Source organism: Amphiprion ocellaris, chromosome 8, assembly GCF_022539595.1.
Source record: "Amphiprion ocellaris isolate individual 3 ecotype Okinawa chromosome 8, ASM2253959v1, whole genome shotgun sequence".
Classification (NCBI taxonomy): Eukaryota; Metazoa; Chordata; class Actinopteri; family Pomacentridae; genus Amphiprion; species Amphiprion ocellaris.
Genome location: NC_072773.1, coordinates 27,051,459 through 27,064,041, shown reverse-complemented (window position 1 = coordinate 27,064,041; position 12,583 = coordinate 27,051,459). Strand labels below are relative to the sequence as shown.

Sequence of the window (12,583 nt, the reverse complement as noted above, 5' to 3'; positions counted from 1 at the left end):
CTTCAAATGCTGATTTATTCAGCTTGTTGGCAGGTATTTTGTGGCAATTACTTAACATATCATTTCAGCTCAAGCTAGTCTTTGCACAGTGTTGCATCATCCGCCCAACAGAGCATCTACTCATTTTCCTCCTGTATTGTCTTTTAGTCCATCAGAGAAAACACACAGCTGTTTAACTGCACACTGCACACTCTAACCTTCTCTTGTTTGCTTGTGTTTTTTTTACAGCTCCTGGGCTTCGTGTACGCCTGTTATGTTGTCAGCGCGATCACCGAGGAGGAGGACAGCTGTGAGTGACTTAACACACTCACGTGCACACACACACACACACTCACACATGCACACTTACAACGCTCATTCTTGAAAAGCAGCTTTGCAACAATGAGTGAATCACACCGGACCCGCTCACACAAACGAGATGAAAAAAAAAAAAAAAACGCCCGAGTCGAGCAGAATAGTGCTGCATCTTTCTTCATCTCCCATCCCACCCCACACTCTCACTGCTCCAGCTCTCCCCTCCTGACTCCCTCCTTGTTCCTCCCCCACACCAGCTGGGCCCTCTCACTCTCCTTCCCTCCAGAACCAAAGGAGTCATGTGTTCCCTCTCCGCACCTCCTTCAGCCCATTCTTTTCCTCTCTCTTTTCACTGGTTGCCTCATCTGTCCTCGCAGCGTTCTGTGAGGTCCTTTGCCGTTGTTTTAAACCTGTCCTTTGAGACACTCTGGCTTCTGCTTTTTCCACTTTCTCCTCTCCACGCTGGTGTCGCTCCAGCTGTGTGTAGCCTGGTTAGGGTGGTGTTTTCATACTGCAGGACTGTACCTCCACCAATCGTTTGTCTTTGCTTTTGGAGCTACTGAAATACATAGAACCTCCCTCTGAAGTTTTCCTCCCTGTATGTGACTCTAATTCTTTTCCTGTCATGCATAACCGGGCAGAGGGTGAGAAAAAGGGTGTGGGAAAAGACAGCAGGGGACCAAGGAATGAGTCATAGGAGAAGATGGGGAAACCAGAGACGGACATTTGTGATAAATGGCCCAGCTGCTCTGACCTCATAGACAGCAGGTCAGAGGTCCCGCTGGAGGTTAGCCAATCAGAAGTCAGGAAACATTTGATCTGAAGGGTCAGTGGGAGTCATAAATATCTGATTAGCACTGCTGTAACTGTTCAGGATGCACAGCTATGTCCACATGCATGAGAATCTGCCCCTACAAATGTTCTGGTTTGTGGTTTGAAGTTAGTTAGATCCACAGTGACTGAAGTTGCATGCTTTCTCTGAGAGGATTAGCTCTATGGAGTTACTCAGGTGTACACATTCTTGCACATATGCTTGTTAGAATACTAATTATCAAGTATTTGGTGCCTTGTTCTATTCGTGTTTCTCTATAGACACCTGAGCTCTAATTTGATTTGAAAACGGGGCAGTGAACAAAGCACTACATGCCCTAATTGCATTTTAAACAGCAGACTCTTGTAATTTTGGGGGAGCTGTGATGTGGTTTCTGTGTGTGTTCCTGGAGACCAGTATTCCAGAAGCAGTTCTTAGGTGGTCACATACCAGAGACTCACTGGCTGTGAGTGGTTAGCACCACCACCCTCCTGCCCCCCCTGCCACCACCACCCAGCTCTGGGCAGTACCACTTAATCACCCCGAAGGAATCCCTGGAAGGCAGTACCATTTTAGCCAAAATACTTTCCCCCTCAACAACTTGGCGCTTATCCTTTTGTCTTTGGAGACCTTTGAGCCCCATTCATTTAGACTGTGTTTAAAATCATCTTAGAATCATCCAAAAACAGAGATTAAAAAAAAGCAACAACTTAAGTGTTAGTTTAAAAAGCTCGGGGTGAAAACAGAACATGGTGTGAGTTTTTTTTTTTTTTTTTATTGGTTTTAATTATCTGGTAGTTCTTCCCTGATCCAAGCTGCGCCAAACGCCGCTACATCCCTTCCGAGTGCTCGCTCTTTGTTATTGTAATCAGCCCTTTGCCTGCACACATACACACTCATTCTTTAATGCAGACGCAGGTGTGCAGACAAACACACACACACTTACACCAACACAAAAACCAGCTCAGGCACTTTTCTGCTCTCATTTTCTCCTTCCATTTGATGTGTAGATTAAAGCAACTCTCGGCACTGAGCTCCCCGGCTGCCTCAGCATCTCTCCTCCTACTCAGAACTTTACCTTCTCCATAGTCTCTCCCTCGTTAGCTTTATTCCACTTCCCAGTTCTTAGCACAAGTAGACGGAAGGATGGTGTATCAGGATTACATTTTAGCATGTTTAAGAATTCCACTCTCCATCTGGGTTTCCTCTTTTTTTTTTCCCCTCTGTCTCCTGCTTTTGGAGCTTTAATGAGGTGTGCTTGTAAAAAGCTAGAGGTCTCTGGTCACTCGTATCAGCCTCATTAAGCGCGTTGCTGGTCAATAACTTCCACAGCTGACTGCGCCTCGGTAAGAGAGGAAAGGTAGAAAGAATCCTCAGGAGAGGCTGAAAGAGAGAGAGGAGGAAGAGGGGGGAAGACGATGAGGGGGAGCACAGGGAGGTGTTTATCAGGTGCAAGTCGAGAAGGGGGGGGAAGAAGATGAGGCAATATGCAGGAACAAACAATGCAAGACAAGATGAGCTTTTCACGAATAAGAAGATGAGACAGGAATTCCTCTCACGTGGAGCACTTTCTCTCACTCTCCAGGGAGGAGACCGAGTTAGATTTGAGTGCTCAGGCTTGCGTAAAGAATGGTGGAATGAAACGCACGCATGCACACACACACACACACACACACACACACACGGGTGCAAAGACACATACACACTTGCAAGAAGACACAATGGGCAGAATAACAAGCATCATATACCATCAGCTCAGGGTTTGACATGGCTTTCAGGCTTTATTACTGATACTCTGTGTATAACTGTGTGTGTGTGTGTGTGTGTGTGTGTGTGTGTGTGTGTGTGTGTGTGTGTGTGTGTGTGTGTGTGTGTGTGTGTGAATGAGCTCCCTTTTTGATGCGACTCTCCTTGTCTGTCACTCTGTAAGCGCATGTATCTGTGCACTCATTCCCATCAACTGTATATGCTGCATGTGTGTGTGTGTGTGTGTGTGTGTGTGTGTGTGTGTGTGTGTGTGTGTGTGTGTGTGTTGAGCTGTATGTATGCGACTGACTGGCTGTTTGAGTGGAGGTATTTGTGTGTATGAATTTGTTACACGCAGTTATCTGTGGTGAGCAGACACACCGGCAGAGTGAGTGGTGGGGAAAATCCTCTTTGTAAAGTAGGTCATGGAGTTAGCCGCCTAGCACTGAGATGAGCGCGCTTTAGCTTGTCTGCTAATTACGCTGCCGCCCCCTGTGCTGAGTCACATCCACAGAAAATCCTCCGCAGACGGAGCAGCTGGAGGGATGGATGGATGGATGGATGTGCAGGTGGCAGTGTATCCTCAGGTTGTTTGAAAGTGTGAAGAGGTCAAAATAAAGTCTCAGCCTTTTAGTGCAGAGCTGCACAGAGGTTTTGAGGCACTCCAGATATTCTCCATCACATATCCAGGAAGATGCCTTACCAGGGCCAAATTCATTTATTCATTTTGTGAGCTAGGAACTGACAGATTCAGGCATTTGTGGCATAAAAAAATCTTATATTCATTTTTTTAGTGTGTTAAGGACCCTTGGCAATTTGCAAACCCTTTTCCATTTTTTTATATGGATGCACATTAACAGAAAGTTGTAGGTGCAGGAAAGCAGCCATCCTTAGATCATCTTCCAGTCCTCCATCTTCCCTCCTAGGAATCAAAATATCTATACAGACTCTCGACTTATACTCACATGCACATCTGCATTCACTCACATATCGGCAATTATCGGCCTACATGTGTCTACTTAAATCACTGAACAAATTTCTTGTTAAACTTCAGTATGAGTGCTCCAAAAATATAACTGTATGCATTGGAATCAAGAGAGTTTTCATTTGCTATTCTCATCATGGCTGATGATTGGCCGTGAAGCTATGGTGGAGTTATACAAAGTTTATTCACACTGGGTTTAGAAATTTGACCCATTTTATCTCATTGTGTTTTTCAGTAGATTAATTTGTCTTGTTTTAACATATTGATTTACTTTAGATACACAAGTTAAAAGCAAATCACAGCCAATTGCAAATTTTAAATGAAGGAATCAGTATTGTTACAATACACTAGATGACTATATACGACTGTTTTTGCAACATTATCGATAGATATTTATACATATCTATACACAGGTGCTTATTGAAAAAAGGCGTTTTGATATGCCATAGCACCAAAACTACAGGTGTTATTATTGCAAATAACGATGGCTTTGTTTTAATTTTGACAGTGAACCAACCCTCACAATACCAGCACCGTGAAACAGAAAGATGGAATTCAGCCATCATTCATTATGTTCAGGGCTGAAATAACAGATTGATCCCAAAACTTAGTATTCTGCCAATTTTTATTTTTAAATTAATTGATTAACAGAGCTAATGAAAAGTCATAAAATGCCCATCCCAATTTCTCAGAATGCAGTGTGAAAGTTTGCCCAAACACCGATTCTAAACCCAAAGGTATTAAGCTTAAGCTAATGCTAAACAGAGAAAAAGCAGCAAATCCACTCCTACATCTTTTCCACCGAGGCAGTTTGAGAGCTGATTTGGAGCCTCAAACCAGTTCTTTGCCAAAGAACTGGCTCTCATCCAGGAAAACTGACTTGAGAGTAGCACCAACACTTTGCATGTTTTAGAACCAAGCTGCTGAGGGAGGGTTAATCGTGACCATAAAGACCAACTAAAACTTTGTGATAGCTATTTGCCAAAAATAAATAAAAAGAAAAAAAATAAAGAAAAATATGTGCTTAATCCAAAAAACCTGAAGAAAAATCAGAGCTTTATCGTGGAGATGAAATTGATGCAGCTCTGTGTGGAAAGCTGGTGAAGTCATTATTCGTGTAATTTTTCTGCCCTTTGATGTTTGATTTGGCCAGCTGGCATTTTAAAAACAAACGGCCGCTCTTGAGTGGCATTCACCAACACTGGCTGCCGTTTGCAGCGGCATTTATTTACACCTACTGCTGATATTAAAATATTGAGCAGCTTTCCAGCACTGGTTGTAGAGGAAAAAAACTGTCTATTAGCAGTCTGGTAGTCAACATAAGTTCTGACTAAACTAGAGGGTATTTCTATTGCAAAAAAGGTGTTCAAACAGATGTACCCACCGATATAATGATGTCGCTCTGTGGGGGCTTTCTATTCCATGGACATACAAACCACTTTTCATGTAGAACCAACTCTGAACCCACTCTGAATTAGCCCAGAACTGGCACATGGTTAGTTTTGGAGACAAGGTGGTGACATTTGATAAGCTAAACCCAAAGAAAAAGGTAACAATAGTGCATCAGCAAGGTGAGAAATTTTTCAGAAGTTAGGCCTGTCCAGATGTGCCATCCAAGCTTTTCTGCAGAAGCACAAACAAACAATGGTCAGCCAAGGATAAAGTAAAATAACAGCAATGGCAGCAGATGGTGTGGACAGATTTTAAATGTTTGACTGGAGGATATAAGAAGGATGAGTGCTGGCGACAGTGAAACATGCTGGAAGTTCCTTTCAGATCCAGGCATGGATTTCTACTAATGAATTTGGGAATGAAGTCAGGATTAGTGGTTTCTTCACTGCTGACAAGTACATATTCTTATGTCAGGTTCTTATCCAGTATGATGAGGCAACGTCTGATCAGTCCCACATTCATTCTACATTCTCATTCTATTTATTTCACTATTTTTTTACAAGCATATTTTGAACATGTACAGACAGCAAACATTTTTTAAACCATTTTTTCCTTTATTATGTCTGTGCAATTGTATGGATAATGGAGTGGTTCATACACAAATTACTGACAATTAATGAAGGTCATTCTACATCCCCACAAACTAACTTTCTAAACTGTCTCTTGATCTGTCTTTGACTCCTCATCTTTGCATGGATAATTAACTTTAAATACACTCTCAATCAAATGCACCCAAAGTTTTCATATGCAAAGTAATAAAGCATAAAACAGCTAAATCGGTCTTTAGGTAAATGAGTAGCCTGCATAGCGATGATGGCTGTGTAATGGTGTATGAGAACAGAGAGGATGAGAGAAAGACACCACAACTGCATCTTGTAACTCTCCTCTTCCAGTGTTAATACAGACTTTGAATCTGTCAACCCTTTGTCTCGCTCGCTGTCTCTGTCTCTGCCTTTGTTTTTTCTTGATCTCCCTCAAGCCGATCTCTTCTATTCTCTCCAGCTCCAGTTTTTCCCTCCTGGTCTTCTTCCCTTTTATATTGGTGCCTGCATTTTCTTTCAGTGTCAGCGCACCAACATTTCACACACCGACACACACACAGTGAGAGTTGCAGCAGCATACTGACTGTTAGTGTCTCTCCTGGTTCAGTCCTCTGATTTCAACCAGTTTCCACTTGAACTGAAACATAATCGTCTTATATTACTCCCTGCTTGTTTAGGGGCACCGCATAGATGCCTTAACTATTGACCTACATACCTTTCATTTTTTGCATGTGTCTACACACAGGGAAATCGGTTTGCTTGCTCGCTCTGCTTGGAAGAAACTGATCTCACCTCTTTCAGTAGTTAGAGGATCACACACATCAATCAACGCTCCGTCTCTGTTTCCAGTCCTATTATATGTAGCTGTATTTTGTGTTAAAAGTTTTCGCTTTGAATGTTTTCAGAACATTTTTTAAAATAAGTTTGCAATCCCAGAATGTCATAACACTAGAAAAACGCTTAAATGATCTGTTCAGAATAAAAAAAATCCACTCGAGCTTGCAGCTTTACCACCATTTCATCAAAGCAGCTTTTCACATTCGTTTTCTAAGTGTGGCACAGACACAGATCCCTTCAGTCGAAATCATTACAGTGAGACGTTTAATATTACCAGATATTTTTCTGTTTGTACTGTTGAAAAAAAACCAAAACATTGCCTCAAGCTTATTTTCTCCAGCTTCGAGGCTCAGTGAGCTCAGGTCAGGGTCAAACCAATGCATGTAGTTATTAATCGGGAAAAAAGGTTCAACAAGGCACAAGCAATTAACTGCTGGTGTGCTATGCAGTACGTAGGAGGGATGGAGATCAGAGTTACAAATGAGGCACTTAATAGGGTGCTAACTAATGTTTTGACATGCTGTATGTCTTTATTAGAGTAAGAACAGGTGGTGGTACCTGGGTACATGATGCATGACAGAAATTTGCCTCTTGAGTTTCAAATGACTTGAAAGCAGGAAAGTCGACCCCGTTTGCGAAGGCATCACCAAACTCATTGGGGCTCCTCCTCTGGAGACCTTGCACATCTGTGTCAAATTTCACAACAATCTATCCAATAGCTGTGACAATATTTCGCTGCGAACCAAAGCGTTGGATTGACATCCTGATGGATGGATCGGCCCGACCGACTTAGCCGTCCTTAGAGCTGTGAGTGTGTCTAAAAATGGCAGCCGTCATTATCATCCAACTGTATTCCTCGTCACAGTTTATCATGGCAGGGGATGGATCCCCACCTGCTTATAATGAGAAAATCATTGGTACAGAAAAAGAGCAGAGGAGAGGTCTTTCTATGTGTGTGTGTGGGTGGCGTGTATCTGTTGTGCAGATGAAACTGTGATCCCCAGGAAACCAGGGCAGGGTCAGAGGAAAGGGACAGCACAGCTCAGCCCTCCCCCGGCTCTCTCATCCTGCCTACCTATCAGCATTCACCAGACCACCCCTGCCTCCTCTTATCAGGACTGAACTGATATGGCCTTACAGTAGTTTCCATGGCTGGCTTGGACGTGTTTTTCCCCTTCAGCTGTTGGTTCCCAAAGAGCAACAGATCTGCCCATTTTCTGTTTTTCTTTTTGAACTTCTATTAGTTTTTTTTCCCACTTCAGCTTCGCTTTCTCCTCTTCCTCCCCTCCTGGTGTTTACAGGGGCTCCTGGACATGCTGACCGCTTTCACATGCACTCCTTCAGCTTAATCTCCTCGGTCCTCCTCTGTCAGTCAGACTGACAAGCGTGACGCGCCCCGTCCTCCCCCCTTTCTTTCTGCCTCCCCCTCTCTCTCCCACTCAGCCTCCGTGTCCCCTCAAAAAAGCCGCGAGCCTTTTCCTCCATCCCAAGAAAATCTCTCTCTCCATCTGTGAGAAATACACAGCACTTCGGTACCGGTGTGTCCTTCTCGTTCTCGCATGACACAACACCCGTTCACTCACCTGCACCTTGCCTAGAGTCTGAACTCTTAAGTGAGAAAATAAACAGAAAAGGTTGAGTGTTCATTTGGTGGCTGAAGGTCACCTCTGTTTCTGAGCGATAAAAAGGCTTAGCCTATTTTGACAGCTGGCAAGCTTTCACCTGTTCCCGAGCTTTCCCTTTGGCTCGAGGCAGATGCGCAGATGAAAAAAGTTGAAGCGGGGTTGTTTTTTTTATTATTTTTTCATCTCCTTTTGTGGACTTTGTCAAAGTTAAAACTAAAAAAGACTTAAAGCATGTACTGTTCTTGGCAAGCGGCCTACCTTTCAGCATCCCTGCGTTACATCTGGTCCCACTGTGTCTTTCGTCTCCATTTCATTTCTCATTCAGGTTGTGTCTGGTCTGTTTTCATCATGCGCATCTTTTTGTTTCCTTCAGTGTCTTGTTGTGTTGTTTTCAGTTGATTTTATTGGTGGATTTGACCCATTCCCACTCTACCATGTCAATGAGAAACCATCTCATTTCCTCTTAAAGCCCATGTACCTGTAAGTATGAGTGTAATCTCATTCCTGTATATGTATATTTGTACTTCTGTGTTTAAATGTGATCATGACAGTTGATTTATGTGAATATTCACACCTATTGCTGCATTTTGTGGTCACATACAGTTTGTGTTGTATCCCTTTGCTAATTCCACAGAATTGTTTCCTCATTAAGGTTACATTCCCCAATTTTCTTGAAACTATTCATTAAATAAAAGGAGTATTTTTGTTAAGTGCAAACTAAAAACTAAATATTCTCAAGCTAAGGCCTGTTTATGTGTTCATTCCTGAGTTTTTTAAATTGTTTGTTCAGGATAAAGATCCAGTATATTGCAACACAGCACAGACTAGCAGATACAATGAAAGGGGTTGCTTGCTCGCTATCTGGAGCGTTGAGTCATGTCTGGAGAGTAGGCTACTGTCTGAAAACATGCTACATCCTGTCAGATTGCTTTGGGGAATATAAAAGCTTTTCATAGCACTGTTGCGTATTTGTGTGTCATGTATATTTGTCATTGTATGTGTGTGTGTCCATGCTGGCCCACAGGCAGTTACTGGTGGAGGCACATTGAGAAAAACATACAAAATTCTGCCGAAAATTGAATTAATCAATTAAGTTGTGCGGAGAACTTCATAACAATAAGCCTAGGAAGTCATGTAATAATTCTCTGCCAAAATGAAATGAATATTTTATTAGCTTCTTGACAGTTTAATCAGCTCCGTCTCTAATGGGAGGGAGGAAGTTTTTGTCGCTCCAACCTACAGGGAGTTGTATCCTGAATAAATTCATCCAGGGGAAATGCGTGGGTGGGTGGGTGGGTGGGTGTGGATGTATGTATGTATGTATATATATATGCAAGTTGCCCAACAACTGCTAACCCTCTGCCCTTTTTATTCCCATGTTTTTCTCCTCTCCAGGTCTACGTAAATAGGAGAACATTCAGCAGGGAGGTGATACAGCGATTTCTCACAGAGACGAAATGGGTGTTTTGACACAAACATCCCAGTGCACTTCGGCACACCAGACGTTCCTCCCCTTCTTGATTTCAGTACTTTAAACATGTCATTTGCTGCCCCGAAAAGCCAACATTTCTCAGTTAGGGTCCTTTGTGACGGGTTCAAGGAACAAGGGATTTCCAGTGTAAGAAAGCGTGTATTTAGAGGTGTTTGTGTATCAATCATTTTCTTTGTGTTGAGGGTCCCTGCTCCCCCTCCCCAAGACCATGACTGAATAGAACATGTACAGCTAATAAATACATTGTGTATGTAATCAGGGACTGCCCAGCATTCCCAGTCTGTGGTACTGTGTCTTAGAGGACTCAGTGATTTAGCATATTATTGCTGGTTTGGCTCAGATCTTGGCCGAAGGGCTGAATTACAGTGGGAGCCTGTGGAATGAGCTATTGTGCGCTGCCTGTTTACTTTAGGCCAGGATCTGTGTGCATAAATACAGACGCAAAGCAGGAAGAGGCAGGGGGAGTAGAAGAGGTAGAGTACTTGGAGGGAACAAAAGCCCCAAACCTACAGGGGCGTGTTGTCAAAAATAGAAAATGTAAATAATGAAAACAAGGGGGGAGATTTCTTTTTTTATTCAGAGTTTGAAGTGTGAACTATCAAGAATGCAAAAGAGCCTGTAAGAGATGTTCAAATGCGAGGAATGGCATGCAAGTCTTACTTTTATTTCTGAAGTCTTACTGTCGTGACTATTTTCACCAACAGCAAAGTCAGTATTTCTGCAATTGTCAGGTGTTGGATGATACGCTGACAAGATTTTCTCGTTAGATCTTCTCTTCTAACTCCTGACAGATGTGACATAGGTGATCATTACACACACTCAAGCGAAGGTTCCACAGCGTATTTTTAACTTGAAGAAAACAACAGGAATTGTTTGGCTGTTCATGTTGCACACAACAGTGTTGAGTCATTTGCATTTTGGTCTTCAGTGTCGAAGTTGGAATCTGACTCCACCTGAATAGATGGGAGTGTTGTTCTCTATCAACTCTACAGTTTCAGTTCTCAGTGGTGATAGTCTCAGTTGTGATTGTTTTATAGCATGTGTTTTTTTTTCTTTTTACAGGGTTTGTATTGCAATTATGTGTATAGCATATTGAGTAATAAGAAAATAGCAAAACTGGTGTCTTTAACTGGCTGGGAATGAGCTGGTTAAACTGTAACTGAGAGCTTTTCATTGAGTTGTGTTATTATCAGATTTGTTTTATTCTGACCCAGCAACATTTGGACTTGTCTGAGTGTAGAAACATGGGTCACATCTCCTATACTGATTGGCAGCACTTTTTTTCCCAAGTGGGATATGGTAAAATCCTCCTGTTGTCTTACTGCTTGTGTGAATCACTACTGTCCCCTGGTGTTGAAAGTGTTAATGCACACGTTGGGAGGCTTCTGAGTTTCTGCTTTATGTTTGATCTTCCATAAGTCTGCATATTTTGTCTGATTTTTATTTGCAGATAAGAGTGAATCTTGAAAGAGTATGCTAGTGAGTAATTTTCATTTAGGAGACCATTTGTTTCTTATTGTGTGTTTTCACAGTTGCAGAACACAGTTTTATTGGACATCATTTAGGTTGAGGATGTTTTTTTTGTCTCAGATTAAATTTGAGTATTTTCAGTATGTCATTTGTTTGGTTGCAATATTTTGTGGTGCAAAGACTGAAACTCATCACTTAGAGTTGTGAACTTTTGGTTCGTTTTGTTTCCAGTTTTTTTTTTGTCAGCATCCACAAATATCAAGTGTGTCAGATTCCTCTGTGACATTAGATGTACTTAACTGCCAGATAGACCGCCTACAAACTGTTATGATTCTGAAAAATCATCTGACTACTTCTGCCACTACTTTCAGAATAATGTGAGCGAACCATTTTGATTTGTTCCGTCAGCTCTCTGTTTTAGAGATGTAATAATTTATATCTCATTGCTGTCTTTATAATTTAAAGTTTGCACACTCCCGGTAAGATAACTGGTGTGTGGTTAGTAGAAACACAAAGCACCTCATATTGTAACATAATCAGTATTAGCAGCGAAATGCTAGTAAAATTGTTATGTAAAAAGTGGTCTTCCTCTCAGTGCAATACAGCATTTTCCTAAGCCCGAGTGACGGGTATTAGGTGGATGCTGTCATGGTTGTGTATGTGCTAGTCTCCACTGAAAAAGATTTCACCTCTTTGTAGATCAGTCTTTTTCTTTTTAAAGGAAATGGAAAGATTATTTTTCTCCTCTGTTTTGTGTCCTGTGTTGCTCCAACTCCATGTGACCCAACTATGTAATCCTATTTATCCAGAACTGTGCTTTGTGTTCATGTAAATAGGTGTTTGTTAATAAAAGAATGTGCTCTTTTAACAGGCTCGCATGCAGTGTTCCCTGTAATTTTTCATGAGTCTGAGCAAACACACAAACTCCCTGAGCGTCCCTTGGACCACTGTGAGCAACATCAGACGTGTGCACTGTGGTCACACCAGCATCACATCCATTCAAGTTACATGGTTCATTAAAAGAATCAAATTACAGCATTTACATTTCTGTTAAAACACTTTGTCAACAGGAGCCAGTTGAAGGCTGCAGTGATTTTAGTGACACTACAATGTATAAGAGTGAAGTTATTGAATATTTGTCTCTCTTTACTGTTGCAGCGGTTTTGCAAATTGCAGACGGACCCTGTTCACTCCATAGACACCAATGTTATTCCTGCAGCTTGAAAGACAGCTACTTTTGATAAAACTGGGCTTGTAGCACATTGTCTGCCTTGCAACAATGGGAAAGAGGCACCGTTTATGTTTTGACAACCTATATCTAATGAGTTA

The 12,583-nt window shown here is 42.0% G+C and overlaps 1 protein-coding gene across 2 annotated transcripts in view; it reads left to right on the top strand.

Annotated features, from left to right (window-relative positions):
- Positions 1-12,132, top strand: part of nkain4 (sodium/potassium transporting ATPase interacting 4) — a 45,762-nt gene extending 33,630 nt beyond the window's left edge. The window contains exons 5-7 of one of the 2 annotated variants that reach the window (XM_023278668.3): positions 229-289; positions 8,688-8,772; positions 9,688-12,132. In XM_023278668.3, coding sequence (XP_023134436.1) covers positions 229-289; positions 8,688-8,772; positions 9,688-9,697 — 156 coding nt within the window. In that variant the 3' untranslated portion in view covers positions 9,698-12,132. The remainder of the gene's footprint in view (positions 1-228; positions 290-8,687; positions 8,773-9,687) is intronic. The other variant, XM_023278669.3, reaches the window with a different exon arrangement.
- Positions 12,133-12,583: the final 451 nt, after the last annotated feature.